Genomic DNA, 24,870 nt, shown 5'->3' with positions numbered 1-24,870 from the left:
TTGCACAAATTAATATCAGTCAAAGGAAAATAAATAAACTTAAAATGGACCACAGAGATAAATGAGGGTTTGAAAAAAAAGTCTTTATTACAAAACATGAACACCAACATTTTTAGCCAATATTTACCTTTTACAATTAGTTTGTACATACTAAAGTTTAGTATTGATGTCATAAAAATATGGTTCAGACAAATTAGTTAGTTGATGGTAGCTTTAAAAAGGTTCAAAGCCCTTGTGATTAGCACATCAAGCAGTAAATTAATTTCATTTAGCAGACACATTTTGCATCATACTAGTATGTAAACAATTATAGTTGTTTATTAAGATATGTTAGTATTCGTCAAGAGTCAAATTCACTAAACTGGGCAGGGTGAATTTCTCTGCAGGAGAAGGAGGGGAAGGACTCTCAAGCTTGTCCAGATCAAGAAAGAAAAGCCTCTCGTCAGCAGTCCAGTGGCTCAAACCTGGGCTCTTCCTTGAATGTACTGGGAAGTCTTTGAAAGGTGATTTATCTAAAGAGGGCTCCAAGCACATTTGTGTCATCAGTTCAACAGGTGGCAGTATAAGTTCTTCCTCTCGCTCCTTGTTACCGTGGATCTCCTCTGAGCAGTCACTGTTAAATGACACCTCATCCTCAAAAAGATTTGGGAGCTCCTCCTGAGCAATGTTGAATTTAATAACATCACTTGAGCTTTGGCTGTTAAAAGCCTCCAGCTGCGAGGAGTCCCATGACACAGTTGAGTGAAGGGGTGACCCCTGCTGGACAGGAGGGGGAGTACAATGGGCAAGAGTAGTTGAAAATAAGAGGGAAGGCTGTGGACTTGGTCTTGTGCCAGGGCTGTTCACCTCAACCATTGGTGTTTTGAGCCAAGAAAGACTGTCATGCTGATTCCAAGACGCTTGTTTCTTCTCAGCCATGCCTTCCTCCACAGCTTTTCTCCACGAACTTCTCACATCCTTAACTAGGGAGAGTTTATTAAAAAAGATAAATAAACAAAGCTAGGCTACAAGTTTAAAAAATATTTCTAATGAAGAGTGAGCTAACTATTTATAAGTTAAAATACTTAAAATGGAGAAGAAATCAAAAGACTTGTACTTAGACTCTCAGGGGTGCGGCATAGTTGTTTCCTAGCTGAAAAAGGGTCAGATATGGCATTTAGTAACTGTCCAAGGTCCACATCACTCCTTCCATTGACTGGACTCATGATCACTGCCTCTGCAAACTGGGAACCAAACAGCAAATTAACCTTTTCACTTTACATAAACTCAAGCAGAGGATTGTCTGCTCCATATCTGTCCGTGGCGATTTCTCTCAGTTCGCACCGGTCATCAGAGAGCAGGTTTGATATAGGGAAAACTTGTGATGAGTAGAGCACTGCTCAGGACTGTCCATGTATCAGTTTCCCAGAGCAAAATCTACAAGGCATTAAACTGCAAACACAGCAATTTTAATCTGTTGTTCAGTTGTGGTAAAAAAATAAAATAAAAAAAAATCCAAAGATCTAAAATTACCTGTAAGTACCATTACAGTCAGAAGACGTTTGATCGAAGCTAAGCTATAAGCCCCCATAAAGCACCATTGTTAAAAAAAGCATGTACAGAATCTGTTAAAATTTGCCAAGGAACACATCAATTGTCCCAAAGAAAAATGTTGTAATTCTGTGGACTGATGAGAGAAAAATCGTTCTTTTCGGGTCTAGTGTTCATCTACAGTACGTCAGGCGGTTACTAAATTCAAGCCACAGTACACTGTGAAGACAGAAGCATGGTTGCGCAAAAATCTTGGTATTGGGATGTTTTTCATACTACAGTGTTGTGCCTATTTTATTGTACACCAGGGATAGATCAGTTTGAATACATCAAAATACTTGAAGAGATTGTTGCCCTAGGCCGAAGAGGAAATGCCCTTCAAATGGGTCTTTCAACTAGACAACAACCCCCAAGCAACAAGTGCTCACTCGTGTGCTTTGAGGTCGTTGTCTAGTTGAGGACAAGCAACATCTTGGTTCCAGACAAAAAGGACTGAGGTAATGGAGTGGCCAGCTCAATCCCCTGACATCAACCCCTTTAAAAACTTGTGGAGTGACATTAAGAATGCAGCTTCTGAAGCAAACCCCCAAAATTCACAGCAACTGTGGAATGCATTTCATTCAAACTGGGCTGAAATACCAGTTTCTAGTTGCCAGACATTGGTTGGCTCAATGCAACGCAGTTATCAAAAACAATGGTTTTGCGACTAAATATTAGTTCAGTAATTTAAAGGGAAGTTAAATTACTTAAATATCCTCAGTAATTGTATTAAATTACCTCTATGTACTTACTAACAAAATAAAATAAAATAAAATAATCAAATCACATACTTGACTTGCTAAGTTGTCATACTCCAAATCTAAAATTTGAGCCTTGTTCTTTAGGACAGAGGTCTTTGTTGAGTGCAGACTTCTCCTGTGGCTAGGCTGCAAGAGAGAAGAGAGGGGAGAGGGGAGAGGGGGGATACAAGTCATGTTGAAGAAAACAAACAAGGTGGAACTTACTGCTCTCCAGGGGGTAAACTAAGGCAGAAATACATGCATCAACAGTTTTCAAACATGCTCACAGATCAAGTATAATGCAAACAAACATTCAATTATTTGCATGTACATCTGGGGTTATTCCAGAAAGCACGGATTGTAAAATTAACCTTTTCACACAGTACATTTATATAAACTCAAGCAGAGGATTGTCTGCTCCGTATCTGTCCGTGGCGATTTCTCTCAGTTCACACCGGTCATCAGAGAGCAGGTTTGATATAGGGAAAACTTGTGATGAGTAGAGCACTGCTTAGGACTGCCCATGTATCAGTTTCCCAGAGCAAAATCTACAAGGTACTAACCCTAACTGCAAATACAGCAACTAAGATAGGGTGTTTATTTGTGCCACCATGCATGGGGCTAAAATGAAGAGATACAAGCAGAAAAAGCATAGAGCTTAGCAATACAAAACTACCTGTATTGGACTGGCAGTCTGGGTCACAGACTGAATTTTAACCGGGTAAAGCAAGGGAGATTGACATGGTGGTGTCTCAAAAGTTGTCATTTTTTTGGAAAAGCTGCTGTCAGAAGACAGCAGGACCCCCTTATCTTCAGCTGCCACTGAAGTGCTGTTGAGAAATTGGGGAGGAAGTTACACTTTGTTTCCATGAAAATTGAACAAAAGTTATTTTCCCAACATTCACTATTTAGAAAGACTCAAATATTGCTGTACGTTTTGAGCTCTGGCTCCAGTTGGACTTCTGGCTCAAAATGGACATCTGTCACTGTTACCTCTGGTTTTCTTTTTGACGGCTGCTCTAGCAGTTCTCAAAAGTGAGGGAGAAAAAAAAAAAAAAAAAGGATAATTACACCATCTCTACAGAAGAAAGATATCACATAATGCACCCATTTAAGCTGTTAACTTACCAGGTAGTTTATATGGATATTGTGAGAGGACACTAGCCTCAAAGCTAGCCTCAGAAGCCGGCTCAAATGAGAGAGGAGCCATTGGAGAGACAAAGTCAAGAGCCTATTAAATGTTACAGAAAGCCGATCATCCTCATTGAAACAAAGTCAGAACATTGATAATGATGCACCAAACTAAACGTGTGACTTCTGTATGCATACTGCTTTGTATAATCTGGACACAGCAAAGTTTCAGAGAAGACAAAGTGAACTGTATGACCAGTGAACCTAAATAACCTAAATGGCTAAACTGACAGCATAGATTTAAAAGCAGCAATGACTTCACTTACAGGATCCTCTATAAGAAAAGAGGTCAGGGGTGTGTTTTTCAAACACACTGCCCACTTGTTCTCCCAGTCCTCCTCCATTCTTCTAATAGAGACCTTGATCTCGGTTGCATCCTCTTTAATCAGTTTCCGCCTGGAAAGATTAAATAATGAATTAAAAAAAAAAAAAAAAAAGTAATAAATTGTACCTTCTAAACGTTTGACTTCAAGTGTTAAACTGAAACACTATAATTTGTTCAAAAGCTGAACAACCAGTAAAAGGTCCCCAAATTCATTGTGTTCCTTCACATACCATTATACTCAGGTGACTGTGAACCCAGAGGGTATGGCCACAGATTTAAATTGTCAACACATGAATCAAATTAGACACTGATCAATCAGAGATTAACTCACTGGTGACAATTTTCAAAATTAAATGAAACCAGGTGTTTTTGTTTTTCATTTTGTCTTTTAATGTAACGTTTAACAAACAACTTTTAAACTAATCCAGACATATGGTCAGTCATTTAAATAACACTCCAAGTGTAAAGGACACATAACTTGATTATTAATGTTCAAGAGCACATTTAATTGTACCTGATAAGCTTAAGGTTTTCTTTTGAGCGGCTGAAAAGCAAGGCATTCTCCTGAAGGTCTTTGTGTTGAAGCTGTACACTCGGGCCTCCAATTTTCGCTCTCTCCTCACTAAGGACGTGTAATCCCTCATTTAGAAGCTCCAACAAAGGCACGATGACAGGCTGCCCTCCCTCATACAAGCTACCAACACTGGACTACGGACACAAATAAAAATTACTGTAAGAATTTTCAACACCAAAATAGAAATGCTGATCTACTGAGATTTTAGGAAATGCATCACGTGTTCATAAACACAAAAACGCATACATTTTCACAAGTTAAAGTTTTCCTTTTCTGCCTGTAGATCTCACCTGGTGGGATAGTTGCTCCATGCTTTCACGAAGAACTGCAGGCAACTTCACACTCAGGTTCTGCCCACCCAAGATGTACTGGTCCACCTGTCCATGGATCACACTCTCCATTACCTTTCGTTCTCCTTCAAGGGTGGATAAGACTCTGTCTGTCTCATTCCAAAGGCCTCGCACCTGAGAATGTAGTTTACACAAAAAAAAAAAAAAAAAGAAATATTAGTACTGACATTTCAGTAGTCAAGAGATTACTTATTAGAAAAAGAAAGTGAACATGTGGTGCAAACCTTTAGATTTTTTGCAATAATGTCTTCCTTTAAATCTGCATTACAGGCATGTTTTCTACAAACAAGAAACATTGTTTTTAGTGAAGTGAAAATAATCTGTGCAATTTACTTCAACAAAGCTGTAGAAAAAATATTTTAGAGATTTACTTAAGCAAATAATCATATTTGGCATCCTCTGCATCAAGGTCCCTCAAAGACTTTTCCAAACCTCTGAAAAAAAAAAAACAAAAAAAAAAAAAAAAAAAAAACACATCTTGGTTACGCATATAACCCTGGTTTCCTGAGTAGGGAATGAGACCCTGCGACAGTAGCTGACGCTATGAGAACTGCCTCAGCTGTGACGATATGAGAACTGCCTCAGCTGTGACGATTGTCTGAAGCCCGTAAAGAAATGTTGTGTCATCGACATCATATAAGGACATACCCATGGAATCAATCATCAGATTTTGATGAAGGAAGCAGCAGAAAAGGACAAGTATGGAAAGCTATGTATAGGAAACGAGACACCACATGGCAAGCCTTATCTTACCCATATATTTATGGTTTTGGAGTCTCTACTAACGACTGATTAATTGAATCAGGTGTGTTTGATTAGGAAGAGTTTGAAAATGTGTTGTGTTGGTTTGACTCCAGAGCAGCATCTGAAATCACATACTTTCCTACTATATAGTAGGTGAAAAACAGTATGTGACAAAAGTAGTATGTCCTCCAAATTCAGAAGTACTCATAAAAGAGTAGGCAAAAAAGTACCCAATGACCAACTTCTTCCGGCGAGATTCGGAAGTATGCATACGATGGACACTTTACAATCCCATGAGGCCACAGGAGAGGATTTATGAATGGCAGTGAAGCAATTATGTAACTGACGCTGGTAGGTCTTATGATAATGACAACATGGCGAATGTAGTACGTCCAGAATACATTCATACTAGGGATGTTAAAGCTGCAGTCGGCAAGTCTGGCAGATTGGGTCGACTTAGCCAAAATTTTGAATGTTTACAACACTCGTGCCCCTCCCCCACTACCAGCGAGCACCCTCCCATCGAGGTGGTGCTCGTCAGAGCGTGTGTACCTGATTTTCTGTGAACACGTCCGTCTCTTCAGCATCGATCAACACCATGGACTCGGAGGTAGGCTGCCCTGGCTAATCTATCCATAGATAGCAATAACCGAGGAATTGGAAGCTTGTTAGTAGATTTTCTCTCCGCCATCACGCTTCATGCAATCTTCAGGCGAACTTCAGGCGTGTCGTGTGCATGTGATATTGTAACGTGCGCATCACAGGGGGATTTGTGGCGTGTGCACGACCTGTGATTGACAGTCAGATCTCACACCCCCCTGCGCTGATTGGATCCGATGATCCGGGAGCGGTGGATTTTTGCAAAAGTTAGAAGCTCGTTTTTTTTTCTAAAACCACCTTATTTATGTTGTTCTGTCGGATTATAGTGTCGATTTCACTGAATATGATCAAAAAAATTTTGCCGACGGCAGCTTTAACGATTAATCGACGATCGATTAATTGTCGATAATACATTTAATCGATAAAACTTATTGATCATCGATTAAGCAGGTTCATGCGCGTGCGTGCTGCTCAATCGCAAAACATGTATAGCGAGCACGTCGCCAGAGTTATGTTTGGGACCATTTTACACCATCATGACTATTAGTTTGTGTGTGCATTCGCAGCCTTTTGTTTTGTGCAAATGTAAGTTGTAATGTTGTGTTTATTTTGTGTAGGCCTAACGTATCTATATCAGAGGGTTGTTCCATAAAACAAGATTAGAATACAAGCCAGGCTTATTTTGGTTAGTCAGACTTATTGTCGGTGGATTCTGTTTCATAAAGCAAACTTAAAATAGTTCAAACTCAGTTACCCTGGCAACTTATGCTGGGAAACTAGCCTGGTCCAGGGCAGGCTAACTGTCAGGCTAAGCCTCAGCTGTTACACAGATCCTCTAACACTGACCAATAGGAACACAATGATATTAACACTGACACTCTCTCATGCCATTATTGGATTTTATTAAACAATATTAGTCCAAAAATAAATACACAGTATACAGAAAACCAACTTAAGGCTACAATGATAAATTAGACAATATAGACATACACACATTTTCTTTTTTCCCTGGCTGAATGTTTTGTGCCCAAGATTTAATTAGATTGTTTTAAAGATTTATGAATACATTTCTCTCTGGTTTTGTTTGGCAGCTGTAGTACATGTTTATGATTAGAAGAACATTAGAACACAATCTAAAAAAAAAGCTTTGTAAAGCAGAAGTTAAAATCACAAAATTAAAAATAAATAATTACAAAAGCACAGTATAAATTTTAACTGGTAAGATGAATCTGAGCTTAGTAATTGACAGTATATTAGCCTACCTTTGATTTACCCCATTACAATAGTCCCTTTACAGTTATTGCTATCATAAAAATACATTTGTAGGTTTAAAATTCTAAATAAGGCACATCTAATGTCCAAATAACAAATATTTTAGCACATATATATATATATATATATATATATATATAATTTATTATGTACTTTATTATGTCTTTCAATTCAAACACATTTAACACAATTATACAAATTGACAGTTCCTTTAAAGACATCATATTTTCCCCCAATAAATATTCTTTATTTTTCCTTCTACTTTTTTTATTTTCTGATAATACCCACCAACACAGCCTAAAAAACACATGATTAGAACAATAACCAAAAAGTACGTAGTTAGACACATTTACATATGATTTAAGGGGGAAAAGACAAAAAACAATAAATAAATATTAAGAAAAATTTAACATTCACATATTTATATCAAACTCTTATAATGACACATAATTCCTAATAGTTATTCAAGTAATATTATTTGAATATCAAATATTCAATATTAAATAAGTCAATAAATAAAATAACAAATAACTAGAAATAAAAGGGAGGGAGGGTTATATAAAAATGTAGTTAATGTAGGCTAATATATATTCCTTTATTTTATGGAATATTCTTTGATTTTAGAGTTGCACATATCTTTTCAAAATGTATACATTTGCTCTTAATTTCATGTTATCCTCTCCATAATGTACTTTAGAAATTAAATCTACTCATTTAAAACTGGGGATTCTTGCTTTCTCCAAAAAATTATTGCATTAAAAGCTGTAATTCTCAGCATTCTAAATAAGTATACATCATCTTTATTAAGTAGCATAGGTCCTATACCCAAAACTATATTTTGTATCTTTATATATTTAGTTTCTTAAAAAAAATCTTCCCTAATTAGGCTACTTCTGTTCACTGAAGTACTTCTGTTCGCTAGAAGTTCACTGCAACTTATCCAACATCCTAAAGATAAATTATTATAATTAGAAGATATTTCTAGTGTTATAAAATATCGCATATTAATTTTCCAAGCAAAATGTATATTTTAGTCAGAATTATTGCGCTCCTATTTGCCGCGCATGCGCGCAGCAGCGCTCGTTCAATATGAAGATTAGCAGCAAAATGGATACATTTGCATGACTTTCTAACATTTACAGATGCAGAATATAACTGTAAAATGTAAGTTTTGCACTGAGAAAAAAAAAAACCAACATGTCACAAACGCATAAAACAGCACAAAATATACGCTGTTTGATGGTGGATCGATTTGATCCACGATCAACCTCTAGGGCTGATTAAGAAACGCGTGCACACGCAATTATCTAGACTAGATAAACCTGGATCAAATTAGTGAGATTGCATGAACTTCAATTACCTTTTATGGAACCACTTTAGCCCCAACTTATTTGTTAGGCTCATTCAAGTCCGGTTTTGGAGTTTAATCCCCACTTTTCTAAGAGTCTTTTATGGAACAACTCTCTGATTTATCGCATAGGATGCATTTGGTTAAGAATTAATGTAGTAAAGCTTACGGTGATCCTCTTCAGTTTCAGCGCGCGCAGCTCAAACGGCAATGCACGACTTTAGCCCCGTTCACACCGCCAGCGACTTTGTCGCTGTATGTCGCTAGTGAAGTCGCTTGTGGGCGTTCATAGTGCTGTCGCTCTAATGTTATTGGTAGACTGCACGTCTCACCATATCTATACAAAATACCATCACAAGTGATATATACAACTATATCATTTTAATTTGACTAGGAATTAGGCTCAAAAGAAACAGTATGCTGTTGGGAGAGTGTTTTTATATTACCACAGCAGTGTTCAGTGGATTAAATCATTTAGCCTACTGGATTAACGATCGATCAATCAACAGATTAACTTAGGGTGACCAACCGTCCTGTTTTCCCAGGACATGTCCTGTTTTCACATCCAGTCCTGGCCGTCCTGTCTGTTTTTTATAAAGTGATGAAAATGTCCTGGTTTTCATTATTTTTCATTGGGCCATTAAGCGTGTACTTTAAATATACGCTTGCCTTTGCACACAAAACATATGAAACCGGCTTCGGCTTCGCCCCGTCTTGTTATAATCAGTGCGTTCCTCAATCCGATTCCACAGCGGCAAGCAGAGAGCACGTCAGAAAACAGAGGTGTGTGTGTGTGTGTGTGTTCATCTCAGCCTCATTGGTCTGTCACTGCTTGTCATTTCAAATATTCTGACATTGACCAATCAAATCAAAGTAGGCGGACTTTACGTTCACAGAATTTTAGCAGCGTGACTCGACGCTTCAGTTTGCGGTCAAGTGCGAGGTAAGATGTAAGTAGCTAACAGCGTAAAAAAAGCCCAAATGTAAATTCACAGATGATTTACAGAGAAAATTCCTGCGTTTTCATTTCGGTCGGGATCCATGTAAAGCAGAATGCATGAACAGCAAAGCTGGCACGCACGTGTCAGTGTCAAATACAGGTGCTAGCGACCTAGAAGCCCACATAAAGAAAGTATAGGCTACAAGAGAACAACAGGAGGATTGACTTTTTTTTATTTTTATTTTTTACTTAAATAGTGTAGTAGATTTTTTTTATTTTAGCAGTAGATTTTTAACCTATGCTTATGGCAATGAAAAGAAATAGTGTCATCATGTAAAAGGTGTTAAAAGTTAAACTTTTTTTTTAATAGTATTCTATTTTTGCGGGCCAAACATTGAATGGAAAGGATGTATTCCTTTATGTATTAAAGTACAATAACATAGGTTGTGGCCTATGTCACAACAAGGTTGTGAATGTTTTTTCAAGTATTTTTTGATGCATTCACCCCAGCCACACCCCCACCCCTTAACCACGCCTCCTCAAACCACGCCCCGCCCATCAACCACGCCCCCGTCCTGTTTTCTGAAAACTAAAATATGGTCACCCTAGATTAACTCATACGTCTTAAATTACTAAAACGTCATTCGAATTTGACAAATAATCAATTTTCTTGTCCATAATAGTCAACATAATGCAGGGGAAACTGTAAAATGAACTGCAGCAGTGCTAAACTTAAACTTGCATCATAAAATTACAACACTTGAACTAAATGTGTGAATTAAACTCACTGAGACTGTCAACAGTTTCTTTTCCATGCATCATTTTATTATATCCATGTATGTGGTTACAGTCAAATCATATAAAACAGTGAAATCGCCCTCGAGCTCTTCTGTCTTGCCTGCACTCGAGACGGTGACGTGAGCTGAGCTCCACTGAAAGTCTTCTTTCCTATTGGTTGTCGCTTGCGAAAATCGCTTCTCATTTGCATAAAGTTGAAATTTCTGAACTTTTGTTGCGCGTCTCGAGTCGCTTGACACGCCCACATTCTGTCCGCCAATGGTCACTGTCGCTCGTGTCGCCGGAAGTCGCCAGCGTTCCATTGAAATGAATGGGATCATGACGCTTTGTCGCTGCGTGTCGCTGGCGGTGTGAACGGGGCTTAATAATGACTATTGGACTGTCATATTACATAACATTATAAAGAGAACAATATTGTAATAAAATATTGTGAATTATTTGGGTTTAGTTGCCATAGTCGCGTTGCTCCAGAAATAGCGCGTCCACAACATGAGTCATTCTGAATGGCACGTAACTTAGTTCAAGTTCACTTGTGAATTCGCTTTATTTTGTGCAGATATCATTTGTAATATTATGTTTATTTTGTATATAGCTGATTAATCTCATATAGGATGCATTTCTTTGAGTTAAATAACGCGCTAGCAAATTAGGACTGTCATATTACATAACATGAGAACAATGTTTTATTAAATCGTTGTGAATTCATTGGGTTTAGTTGCCAGGCTTAATATAGTGTTGGCTAAGCCTACCCATTTAGATTTTTATTTAAAATTTATTTTATGTTGCTTAATGTTTCACATGCAACAGGTGAGCCAGTGCACAATTATTTTTTATGTATTTTAATTTTCTGTGTATAATTTATTTTGTTAAACTACATAAATGCCATTATGTGTACCGTATTCCAACTGTTACAATAAAACATCAATTGAGCAATATAACATGCATTTTTATTCAGTATATAAGCAATATTTTGCTTTTTATGTTAAAGACACTATTGATACCGTGAGAAATTTACATTCTCAGGAAAATAGCCGCTTATCAGTTAATCGTTAATCGATCGGTAAGGTCAATCAACTAATGATTAATGAATTAATTGATAATTTGCATCCCTAATTCATACTATATAGAACATACTTTTTTAGCGGTTGTGAAGTAATTATTCAAAATAAGTACCTACTCAAGAGAGTATGAAATTTATGCAAAAACTGAAAGCCCAGGGCAGGGGTCTGTTCTTTGTACCTCTCTTAAAACATCTGAGATGATCTCTAGCTAATTTGGTTCTTCAAACAAATTTGCGGATTTGATTAAAATATCTGGATTAAGTTGTCTGAGATTACTGCACGGTCTTGTATTCATTGGAAAGGGCAGATATAACGCTACTTGAAACCACAATCAGCAATGCAGCGATTGGCTGGCGGGAAGACAGCAACGTAATGACATTAAAAAAGAACATCACACACCTGACAAAAAACTAGAATTTCTGGACCTTTATAAGGAAACAGCCAAGCCACCAATACGACAAAAAAGTTATAATAGATAAATGAAATGTACTGTTTGTTACATGATTGCCAATTATTTCCATTTTTCCCATAATAGCTTCAAATTAATGCACGGCTTAGACCAACTTAGACCTACTGTGTGTAAGACTCCAATAAAATTATTAGGTAATTATTCCCATTCGAATACATTTCTCAATAAGTAAAACTGGCTGTGTCTATATCATGATAGACTATACAACATTATAATATTATTTGCAATTTTATTTTTTAAATCATTATCATTTTAAATTATAATTGTTCCTGGTTCAATAAGGTAGTCTTGCAAGAAAGTAGCTGTGGCTGGGACAGACTTTAAGGATCACCTTCGCTTAAACAGATGCAATCTAATCCTGTTTACATGAAATAAGCCTGCTACCGAGAAGGTTTGAGTTACGGACCTGTTGCTATGACAGCAACTCCAGGGTGAGCTTTGAAGAATCTAACAATCCTGGATCATGTCAAATCGTCAACAATGAAATCCAGCTAATTGAGTAATCCACGTATGAAGAATGGACCCCTGGGTTACGTTTAAGTAAAAAAATTAAGTCCTTTCCTCACTAACTTCCCTCTGTCTTGTTCACGCGAATATCCATTCGTCCATTCGATGTCATTGTGTACACGCAACGAGTGCTTACTATCCTTGCAATGCATTTAAATGGAACACCCTAAGCCCTTGATCAATTGGAATCCAATATGGAGCTAATTTATTATTAAAAGTTTTAATATTAAATATTAAAAAATACACAAATGAAAATAGCAATATAAACTATAACTGTGTAAAAAAAAAAAAAAACAGTAAGCTTAAGCATTAAATGTGGCATTAAATTATTAAATTCTGCCTGAAGTTTCGCTCCCTTGGTCAAAATCAAGGGTTCGAGGGTCTGTCCAACTAAACTTCCCTCATCCACTTAACGAAGTTGAACAGGCTTCAAAATGGCAGTGGGGAATCCCCCAAGGGGAAGTGCTTAGAGAAGTTTGAAAGCATATGTCTAAAAGCGGATTTAAACACAGCCCAGGAACAGGGTTGGTAAACAATGCTTTATACCACAGTGCCATGCTACGAGTGGCTGCCATTTAGTAAGCCACAGCACGGTAAGATTTTTTGTTTTTAAAAGAAGTCTCTTCTGCTCACCAAGGCTGCATTTATTTGATCCAAAATACAGCAAAAACAGTAATGTTGTGAAATATTTGTATAAATTAAAATAACATTTATTTTCTAATATATTTTAAAATGCATTTGAATTTTCAGCATCATTAATACGCCTCATTATTATTAGTATTATTGAAATGACTAAAAACAAAGTAAGTACTACTATTGTAATTTCACTATAAAATTGAGAAGGAAAAGTTTTATAATATCAATCATTTTATTTTACATTAAATTTTACATAAAATTACAATACTAATAGTTATGGCTGTCTTAATTTCTTAATTTTTGAAAATGAAGAAATTAAGACAGCCATAAATATTAGTATTGTAATTTTATAGTTGTAATGTAACAATGTAATAATGTTGTAATGAAACAATCAAACATTTGAACGTTAAACCATCTAACTTTTAGTTTGAGGGAGCCCTTAAAGCTTGTCTTTTGTTGATTTTGTTGGCAAGTATGGAAAGATGGTTGCCGCATGTTGCATTCCCAAATGCAAGTTAAAGCGACCAAAACTCAGAGCATATGCAGAGATAGAGTTTGTCTGGAGCAGCATTTATTGAAAACTGACCCACTCTGAGACGCTGCAAACACCGGCAAATAATGAGTTACTGACGGTTTTATTTCGATTAATTGCACAGCCCAGGCTGCTTGACCATACAAAACTTCTCAATGACAGGATTGACCACGTCACAGAAAAACCCTGACAGAGAGACATAAATCCCTTCCTAATGAATAAGAAATCTGAGGATTTATGTAATGGGCACGTCCTTATAAGATGGCTATGACATAATAAGAGGCACCGTCAGTGCCATCAGCCAATGAATTGGCGAACTTGGAGGCGTTTCCATAGTATCAGCTTATGCAGCGTTGAGTGAACCTATGAAAGGCAACTAATAGTAAGTAAATTGTCTAAATATAAGATGCATTATCTAACAAAATAAGACTTCCAGTAATGTAACCGATTCAACTGATGTGCAGTGGCTCCAACCACTGAATGGAGGAATGTGGCCACTCACTTAGCTCTTTTCTGATAGTCTTGTATAAGACAGTCCTGCTCTACGGTCACTCTCTGGAATTGTCTCTTCACCAGCTGAAATCTTTTCATCTCCAGCTCCTTTGAACTCGCTGGTATAGCTGCAGCCTCAGGGACCCACTGGTCATCTAATTGTTGATGTGACAAATGTAGAACACAATTATATCAATTTGAAAACATACCCTGAACATGATAATTTGATCCCTGGATAATAGAAAATAATGGATTTTTTTTTTCAAACCCAACTGGACCTGAATGTAAAAAGCAGAGATGTCTGCACAGCCTGCAGCCCTAAACACCAGTGGCGAGTGGGAACTTTTTCAACTAGGTATGACACAGACCAAAATAAGAGACGACAAATAAGAAACACCAGGGCAGGCGTAGATTTAAAAGTATGCCCATCCTCCTACCTTATTTGAATGATGAAATTTGTTGTCCGATCCTTTGTAATGTTAACATTAGCTGCGTTTTTAACCCATGTTGCCAAATAATGTAGCCTATAACCTACTTTGTGTAAAATATAAGAGACTATATTTTTCGTGGATTTTCACAAATAGTTTTGTTTGAGGAAAAACATAAAAATATATAGTTATGGTTTAATTTTTGATAATTTGATTAGATTGTTAATTTGATTATTATTTGATTGATTATCAATTTCTCTGCTTGGGCGAGCACCTTCAAGTAGACAAACCGCTCATAAGCATTGTTTCACCTCAAATGACATTTATGTTTATGTTAATATTAGAGGTGCCGTATTATTGACAGCAAGTGGTTGAAATTGGTACTGAAATCCAAATTCAAAAATTGGAGAGGGTTGTTTCTCCTGCCCTCTCCTCAGACTCGACACTCATGCCGGTTGCCAGTAGACGACACACAACAGGAACTAGCGCAATTGACAATCGAAGGCAACGAGCCTTACTCTAAGTTGATGAGTGGATTTATCTGCATTTTAACATGCCTCTGAACATAGAGCTATTCAGATGAATGCTGAGGCTTTTTAGGTCAGGTATAATCTACAATCTCTGACCTAGTTTGTTTGCTGGTTTTTGTGGCTACAATACACTGGCAAATGACAAAATACTATTAAGTAAATTGGCAGTCTGCAGGATAATACACAGATCAAAACAAAAACAGACATTCCGACATGGAACGCACATTTCAAAGTAGAATAACTGGCTTTAGCATTGTTTTTCAGAGAAACAAGTATGTGAACTTAGCATATTTCCTAAATATCTGCAAACATATTCACAGACTCTTCGAAACTGCATGAATCACGTAAATGGCCTTTTTCCATGTCAGAATGACGAATTTTGATGAAAGGTGACGAGTTTGCAGATATGCTATAATCACCATAAATAAACATTGACATAATACATTAACAGTAGATCATAGGGATATCATAGGGATATGCAATTAACCGCAATTTATTTTTAATTTCGGCTTCAAACAATTACGAAAACACAGTAATTTATATTATTGACTATTCATTGACTGTGAACTGCTCTGAAACCACAAGCCTGTTGAAACGTGCAGCGCTCACATTTAATTGAATCACATTAATCCATAATTACAATTCCTTGAATAGCCTACCTCTTGACATTAAAATACTAGAGACTTTTCTTACACCATTTAAAACATTTAAGACTTTTTATGGCCTTAAATTTGATAAAACTGAATTAAGGGCTTTTTAAGGATCCACAGGGACCCTGGTTTTTGTGGAAATTGCTTCACAGATCTTTAGGAAAACAATAGGGCCCTGAACACTTTCAGTGCTTAGGCCCTAATAATAATGGCATACCTGTGGTCAGTGTCTTCAGTGTTTTCAGCATGACATATTTAGATAAGTGGAGCATCAAGTTGATAAATCTTGGTCCAAAAGCAGAGAGCAAATGTGATGCAGCTACCTTAGGAAAAGCGTTACCTTCCTCGTTCTAAATATTAAATAAAATAAATAACATTACAAACCAGTAAAGGTGCATAAAGAGTACAATTAAAGTATTTAGTAAAATACATTAATATTAAACTTAACACATTTTACTCAACGTTTTTGCCCCTAAACATTCTCTAGGAACACAAAATGCACAATATTAAAGTTTTGTGTTAAACACAAAATTGCACATACCGCTATCTCTTGGAGCCATGCAAAAGCCACCTTGCGAAACTCAGCATCACCTTTATGATCCCAAATTGGCCAGCAATGTCTATACAAACAATAACATTTTTGAATCAGCAATTCAAATCACAACAGAAGAGGATTGTAAAATTAAAAAAGTACTAGCTACTGTATAGCTAGTGTTACCTGAAGACGTCTTGGGCACGAGTGGGATTCAGTTTATCAAATAAAAAGTGTATGACAATGTAGAATGCCTCTTTGTTCGGCTTATCAAACATGTTCCTGTAAAAAATAAAATTAAAGCAAGCAAGCAGCATTGATCAGGCCCTCACACGAGCATCCCTAGCCTTTCAAGTACTTCCTGTTTCATGGCTTAAAGTCAAAATTCATCATGCAACCAGGGCAACCCTCTACAATGCGAGTAAATCACTCGCATATTGTACAGTATATCTTATAACAGCTGAAATAGCTGAGTCAGTGTACTACACAACACACTTAATGATTGGGGATTTAAAACCCTGCCGACGATACTTGTGGTTTTATTTATAAAACATTAAACATAACGTTACGTTGGGTGTTGCTAATAATTTCCACCGTGTTCTTATCAAATTTATGTTTGAAATTAATTTCGTGAGAACAACTGTTGAAGAAAATGTAATCGAACCCAAATTTTAGGTTCATGGTGAAGGTACACATTCTTATGGTGATTGATTGAAGAATGATAAATGCATGTTGATGTCACAGCAATGCATCTTGAATAAAATATTTTTTCATTAAAGGTGAACTAAGTAACTTTTTTACCTTAACTGAACAGCTTCGGAGTCATTGGAATGGTTACATTACTTATTTTGGGTTGAATGGTGGTCGTTTCGCACCCCCCTGGTGCCCGTGAGCGGAAAATACGCACTTGCAACTTTGAGCCGGCGGGCCGCCGGCCGCCGTGTCAGGAAGTCTCGCGTGATATCAGGTCTCGCGATGTAAAGACATCTGCTAAAATGCTGTCATTATTGCGCTCCCTCACGCTGTTTGAACCCGAATGAAGAAGACGTTTTAAAGAATGTCCCATCTGCTTTGATTTCGTTGATCTACTAGCCTCTGGTGTCCGAGAATCGCCTACGAGTTTTTACAACAGTGTTGTCAAATATCTATTCCGAAGCTGTGGGGGGAGCTCTAGAAAGAAACCTGCGAGCAAAAAGCGAGAATACAGCGAAGAAATCCCGAAGTTACTGAGCCCCGCTTTAAGCAGGGGGGCAGCGTTTCATATTATTTTCCGCCATTCCCAATCCTGGTCCTGGGGACCCACAGCTCTGCACATTTTATATGTCTCCTTTATCTGACACACCCAGTTCAGTTCATAGAGCCCTTTCCTAACGAGATGATGATCTGAATCAGGTGTGTTAAATGAGGGAGACATACAAACTGTGCAGAGCTGTGGGTCCCCAGGACCAGGATTGGGAACCACTTCTCTTTTTTTTTTTTTTTGGAGTTATCGGATTCATTTAATTTATTTCAGGCTTTTGGGACACATTTATTTGTCCATCTCTCAATTAGCATTGGTTTGCAATGTTAAATGCAAATCAATGATAAATGTTCTTGTTTGTTTGGACAAAATGTTAAAAATATCTTATTTTCAGTGAAAATGTATAAGTTCGTATTTATTGTTCTATTTATTCTATTTAGCTGTACTATTAAGAAAATAACAAGACTGCAGAAATGCAAAGATGTTATTGTTATTTAACTTTGTAAAAAAATATTAGTTTAATTTGAAATCACTGTGCATTTCTAGTTGTTGTTGCTAGTTTGTATGTTTGAGTTGAGAAATACACATTTCAGCATTTCATCAGTAATCTGTGTGTAACGTAGCCTACATTTTCCTTGCAAAGCAAGCTGACTCATGGTACCATTCGTTTATTATATCACAATCGCAATATTGACCTCAATAATCGCAAAATGACATTTTCCTCAACTCGTGCAGCCCTAATATATATATATATATATATATATATATATATATAAATTATGTTACATAAAATGTTAATTGTTATGTTTATGTAACAATTAAAATGTTACATAAACATAAAATTTATGTTATTTAAAGTACATTATGAAAAATACTTTATTGTTACATAGCCTATATGTGCAACATTACAGCCGTAAATAGATTATAAATTATAGCTGGATTATGTAGGCTAACTTAAATTACATAGCGATGTATGTTTATAATTAAAAAATGGTTTGTATATTCTAAAAAAAAAAAAAAAAAAAAAAAACGTTGCGGGGATTTTTAGTGGGCGAAAGATAATGTACGGAAAGAATTTTGCTATTGAGACAGCCCTTAAAATGGCCGACTCCCTGATCAGTGCCCTGACAACAGAAAAAGGGTAGCTTATTGAGACGCACCCTGTGTGGGTAGTGTACTGAGTTTTGTATACGTTACATGTATGGTATGAGTACATTTTTTGGCTGCATTCAATGACTACAAAGATGTACATCTAGGACCAGTGTAAATAAAAGACAAATTATATAACGTCAAAAAAAGTATGACATTCATATAAAAACTAATATGGTAAAAAAAAAAAAAAAAAAAAAAGACGATTACGAGTTAATGACAAAGATATTCAATTACGAGGAAAAGAGATAGCATGACTTACATTCCCAAATTCAGATGTTTGATGTTTTTGGTAACGGTCTCCGGTCTGAATTCGAGGCACAGGAGGCACCACCATAAATATTTACCGTTTGTTTTCTGTAGTTTAGACATCTCGCATAATAGAGCAGCGCTTCAGGACAAGTAACTCCGCGATCAACTGGACAAACACTTTGCAAGCTATCAATGATAACCCATTCACACCATAGCTATCGTACAACGCTTGGTCTGGGTGGGACCTACTCAAAAGATAAACTGAATAAAATATTTACTTATATTCAGGATCACAGCAACTTCCTGTTAACCGCCAAATTATTTGAGCGTATTTACAGCGTCCGTGGCTTCGTCTCAAATCTTTGTAGAATCAGACTAGTGTCCTTGTTTAATACTGATTTATATATACAAATAATAGGCTAAAGCAAAATGGCGAAGGCGTCACTCAGGCGAAAGACTATTCAGTGTGTTTATACATTAGCATTTAAGTACGCGATAATACGACAGCGCGAGATCGTTGCATGTATTGGGACACGACCATTGAAATTGGGCGGGACCTGAAATACGTTGCAGTTCCTACTACGGCAAGCAAAAAAGATCAAATACGTCAACGGGAAAACAACGCGTCACGCGCTCTTTTTGTTCAGAAGCAGTCAGGACATTATGACCATGATAATTGTTGGTAATGTTTTTTGTTTCTTTTTTCGTTTCTTTTCTTCAAGCATTTAATAAAAAAAGAGAGCACTGAATGAGGTCAATGAAAACATCTGCACCATATTATTATGGTGGAGTAAGTTTTAATATGTTAAAACACCTGGGGCCTGTTTCAATAAGGAGGTTCAACCAACTCTGAGTTAAAACTTGAACTCTTAGTTGACTTACCCTGAGATGGGAAACTCTGAGTTTTCGGTTACAGAACAGCTGAAATGAGTTAGTTCAATCAACTCTGAGTTGACCTACTCCAGAGAATGTCTAATAGGAAGAGAATTGGCACTCTCTGCTTACTTCCGGTTTCTGGACTGGCTGCAGTAACACGTCTTTGTCCATGCGGTGGCGCTCGCAGGCGAGTGCAGAATGAATGGAGGTCTATGGCGAAAAACCCTCAAAATCCACTTTTCTCAGGATATAATTTTTTTGTCTAGTAATTTGAATGTTGTATTCGAAAGGAGATGCAAAGAAATTACACATTGCTGGGTGTTAGATTTTTTAGAGTCACTTATTTGGTTTAAAAAGTCTTTTAAAATGTCAATGACGTCAGAATGCTGACGTCATTAGCAGAATGCTAGCGTGTTATGGGCAACAACAACTCAACCTGTAAGAAATCGAAAAGAAATAAGTACTCGTTCATTCAACTTTCGACCTATAACCCATGTTGAACTTGCAAAACTTACAATAAGATCTGAGATTTTTCAAAGGCAATCGGGTGAAAGAGACACATTTAGCCGTCTAGCCCCATAGACTCCCATTCAGTCTGCACTCGCCCGCGATCACCTCCAGTGGAATTCTAATGGAACTGATCGATACAATGGGGTCGATACAATGGGGCTAATAGGAAGTGCCAAGGCTCTCCGTAGACGGGCTCTGCTGTTATACACATAGACAGTATAATATACAGTGTTGGGTGTAATTAATTACCAAGTAATCTAAATATTGTGATTTAATTAAAGGGATAACTCTTAATTCTTCTGTAATTTAAAATAAAATCTGATGTAATTACATTAAATAGGCTACTGCATACATGGATTTCTCGGCGACGTCATCACTGCTTGCGCACGCATCCAGCAGGCAGAAAGACCCGCGGTCTTCGTACTGGAGTAAAGGGTTTAGGCTAGTAGCATAGTGGTGGTGGTGTTGTCGCTAAGTCAAAATACCAAGGAGTTGTTGCGTAATTTATTTACATGCAGGTCTATCTGTTGTTTTATCTGCTCTTTTAAATTATACATGTTGCAAGTAATTCCAAATCAAGGCAAATGGAAGAGTGGGACAGAAGGAGGAAGTTGTATGTTATATTATTTCTATTCATAATTTGACGAGCTGCACATGACCACATAGCACGTAGTTGTATGCATCAAGGGATTTGTACGCTCTAATCATTTCTTATACACACTTGCTTGAATAAGATAATTATGGCTATATATCAGGCCATATTGCTGGCCACTTCTTGTCATCCTCAATCCAAAGATCGTCATGTATTGCGTAGGGATCCGGCAAGATCTCACCATTGCTGAGAGTAAGCTTTATTTATTATTTTTGTGGCGTAGTTTTTCACCTATATTTAACAGCGCTTCGTCAGAAGTACAAATACAACAGCCGTTTTTTAAATCCTATCCAATGGTTGAAAGGAAAGGAGTAAACACGGTCACTAGTAGGTTGTGACGGCTGTCAATAAAAATGTGGAGCGGTGTATTCGTTATGTGTTTCCTGTCAGAAAACAAATAGATAAGTTGGTCAATTTAAATTTAACATAATTTATCAACTTGTTGCCTCCTGTGGTTGTTTTAATTCACATCCTTTCTAAAAAATATGAACGTTTTTGGTTTAATATATTCTTAATATATAAGACTGTCAATGATCTAATGTCATGTTTTATATTTTATTTGTTCATTGTTTATTTTGTTGGGTTTTAGTTGGAGTTGGTCAGAACTGTTTAAAAAAATAATAATAATAAATTATATATATATATATATATATATATATATATATATATATATATATATATATATATATGCGCATGATGCCTGCTGCCTTTGGGCTCAGTGATGTTGAATTTAAATGACATGTAAAATAAAGACATGTTATGTTACATAGTGATGTAATGGTGTTTTCTGGAAGGAAAGGAACTAAAGAACAAAGAATTTTTATCAGCTGAAAGGCAGAATACAAATGTTTTTATTAAATTAGATAAACATTATATAACAGTTTCAGGTTATATTTTGGTGTTGATAACATGTCCCACATTGTCCCACACAAACTTATAATCGTCCCACATTTGGTTTGTTTGATGGTGGTCACCCTAATTACATTACTAACTTAGTCTAACATGATAGTTCATACATTTTGATTCGTAAACATATGGACGTTTTACATAATGTTATATTAATATGAAACGCAAACAAACAGATCCAACTCTGAAATTGCAGTTTATTATTGAGTAAACAAGAAATTACAAACAATGCGAAATCTACGTTAATTATAATGTTCTTTTACAGAACTCGGCATAACAGCTAGCGGTTTTCTGCCTCCTGGATGCGAGCGCATCCGGTATTGTTTGTATACAAGAAACCCGTCTATAGACTATAGAGAACAATTCTGTATAAAACAATAGTGGATTTAACATACATTTTTAAAAGGTATATTTTTTATGTAACCTTCTCCCTCTACACACTTTGGTCAAATCAAGAATAGTTCATGCAATTGTATATTGTTTATTTGAAAGCATTAAAAGTGCAGTTTCTTGTCTCTCCTTGTATTGTTCAAGTGGTTGAGGTTGATATGGGATTTAGTAATTAGTAATAAGTAGACCAAAACTTTCTAAAGATAGTAATTATTACATTAATCTAATTACACTGTTGAAGATAACATTGATAACTATTTTAGAGTAACTTACCCAACTGTTATAATATCAGAGGTGAAACTGGAAGAACAGTAGGCCTATGTTATTCAACCTAATTTTAATTTTCATGTGGAGCAATCCTGCAGGCATTAAAAGACCATGGCAGCAGCTGAAAATTAAATATAAAAACATAATTCAATCGGGTAAGGCTTGAGCATATCATGGGTGAAGGCTACCTGACTTTACAAACATTTGACATATTAAATAACTAAATAGCATCCAGTGTCTATAGGAAGGGGGGGTCCACCTGCACCCGAAAGGTATATTTTTTTAACCTAGTTTTTTGTAATCCGTAAGGTGTCTAGTAAAGGAATTTTTATGTTCCCCACGCAAATTATTGTCCCATATGTGATTTTTTGTATCATCTTTTGTGTCCGTGCTTGATTTTCGGCTGTGAAAAATGAAAACTTTAAATCTACATAGAATCTGAACAATACATCCTACAGACACGATCCACCCCATTTTCTCTTCGTCTTTGCATGAGGAATTGATAGATATGAGGATTGTCATGATTAGATGATGTATGGTGCATTAAACCTCAAATAAACGCAAAAAAAATGTACAAAATCGGTGACATTGGATCACTGGAACTCCTCCCCTATGGACCCTATTGATATATGTTTTCTAACTTTTGTATTTTTATAGTCTTTATGATGTCTAATAAGCAAATGTTGATGATCCCTACTTGAAAAATTGTCACATGTTGGTCCAAATGAACATCTCCTATAATAAGGAGTTACTATTCAAACCGTTATATTGGTATTATATTTATTGAAACAAAACAGAAAACCACTCATATAGTCAAATGTGTGTATATATAGGGTATAACAAATCCCCATTAGAATAAACTGAAATAGAAAAAAGTGATTCTAATCAAAGGTCAAAAGGTCAAGGTCAATGATGTCTATTCATCATACAGCAGGTCTTCATAATCGACCTCTTGCTCCTCGTCTTTTTCACCATCTCCATCCATCTCCTTGACTGTTTCCTCCAGCAAATTAGTGAGTAAAGTGGGGAGGATAGGTCCACAAGACCACACTGGTTCCAGGGTACCCTCTTCAGTCTTTTCCCAGCCTTGGCCAGGATCATGGGGCTTGGGACACCAGAATATCGGTGTGGCTGCTCTCTTGTAGTTGGCCAGACGGTGGTCGACACGGTTGATGTGTGGGACCAGGTTGTCTCTCCAGGGCGGGAGCCGGGACAAATCCACCTTAAATCTGGTGGTAAGCTTCTCTGTTATGTCCGCTCAGGACGAATTAATCTGTGTTCGTTTGGTAATGCCTCGCTGCATGTTTAGGTTGCAGCTGTTTTGGTCTGAAATGTTTGGTTCCGGTTTGTCCGAAAAGTAAAGAGAGTTGCATGCATAAATCTCTCGTCCAGCATCCTTTTTTATACACAACAATTGGCGACGAGGATGGCTAAATTTTCTCCTCCTCCTCCACCTCCTTTCCTCGCACTTCCCGGTGAGCCTACAATACCGTGGAATCGCTGGCATCAGTCTTTTGAAACATACCTACAAGCTACGGGACTAGCTGACGTGAGTGCAGTTCGGAAAACAGCATTGCTGAGGCACTGTTTAGGAGTCGAGGGACAACGGGTACTGGAGACGTTAACTGGCAACGGGACAAATACAGACTATGCAGGGACAGTGAAACTTTTAAAAGACCAGTTTGCTGCCCCACAGAGTGCTTTATTGAGACGATTTATGTTTAGACAACGACACCAACTACCAGGGGAGTCCGTCCATCAGTACGTCTCCAACCTAAAAGGTTTAGCCAGCCATTGTAAATTCGGCGCATTGACAGACGAGATGATACGCGATCAACTGATTGAGCACACTACACAGGCTAAAATCAGGGAGACGTTGCTACTCGAATCAGACGACTTAACACTAGCTAAGGCTGTTGCCATTGCATTTCAAATTGAAAGTGCAGTGAAATGTGTAGCTAAATTAACACAGGCAGAATCATCATTAAGCCAAGCAGTATGCATAAGAGCACAGTCACATGCCAGCAACAGCAGCAGCCATCTAGCTCTGGTTTGGATGTACCAGACACAGCCCCAGACCCAGTCATGCATCTCACAAGACAACAAGGGCCGCGTCAGCAACAAAGGCAGTTTTCCTGCGGTAACTGTGGATCAAACACACATGCCACCAGAGCCCGGCACTGTCCAGCTAATGACAAAATATGCCGTAACTGTGGCAGGAAAAATCACTTTTTCACCGCTCTGCCCCCTCCAGGTCGGATGCACACACTCCCCGTGGTTCACCCACCATAATTCGCCATGTAACATCGGGGCCCATGCAATTCAAGTCATGTACAGTGA

General features: G+C 37.1%; 1 protein-coding gene across 4 annotated transcripts; it reads right to left on the bottom strand.

The window, feature by feature from the left end:
* Positions 1–60: 60 nt before the first annotated feature.
* Positions 61–19,932, bottom strand: haus6 (HAUS augmin-like complex, subunit 6). 4 transcript variants are annotated; one of them, XM_081350674.1, is made up of 16 exons: positions 19,812–19,932; positions 16,475–16,570; positions 16,298–16,376; positions 15,974–16,106; positions 14,159–14,303; positions 5,121–5,183; positions 4,974–5,028; positions 4,690–4,863; positions 4,340–4,533; positions 3,767–3,896; positions 3,438–3,540; positions 3,244–3,337; positions 2,986–3,139; positions 2,361–2,456; positions 1,097–1,223; positions 61–962 (listed from the first exon to the last, which is right to left on the bottom strand). In XM_081350674.1, exons 2-16 carry the CDS (start codon positions 16,564–16,566, stop codon positions 331–333), a joined length of 2,271 nt encoding a protein of 756 aa, XP_081206800.1. In that variant the 5' UTR covers positions 16,567–16,570; positions 19,812–19,932; the 3' UTR covers positions 61–330. The 4 variants fall into 4 exon arrangements, with proteins under 4 accessions (XP_081206800.1, XP_081206798.1, XP_081206799.1 ...); XM_081350672.1 differs by lacking the exon at positions 19,812–19,932 and adding an exon at positions 18,940–19,464; XM_081350673.1 differs by lacking the exon at positions 19,812–19,932 and adding an exon at positions 18,940–19,464 and having other exon boundaries at positions 3,244–3,328.
* Between the last annotated feature and the right edge of the window lie 4,938 nt (positions 19,933–24,870).

This window comes from Scardinius erythrophthalmus (assembly GCF_964197995.2).
Source record: "Scardinius erythrophthalmus genome assembly, chromosome: 2".
NCBI classification, from domain to species: domain Eukaryota; kingdom Metazoa; phylum Chordata; class Actinopteri; order Cypriniformes; family Leuciscidae; genus Scardinius; species Scardinius erythrophthalmus.
The sequence above is the reverse complement of the archived record's forward strand: the minus strand, read 5'-3'. Positions and strand labels throughout refer to the sequence as shown.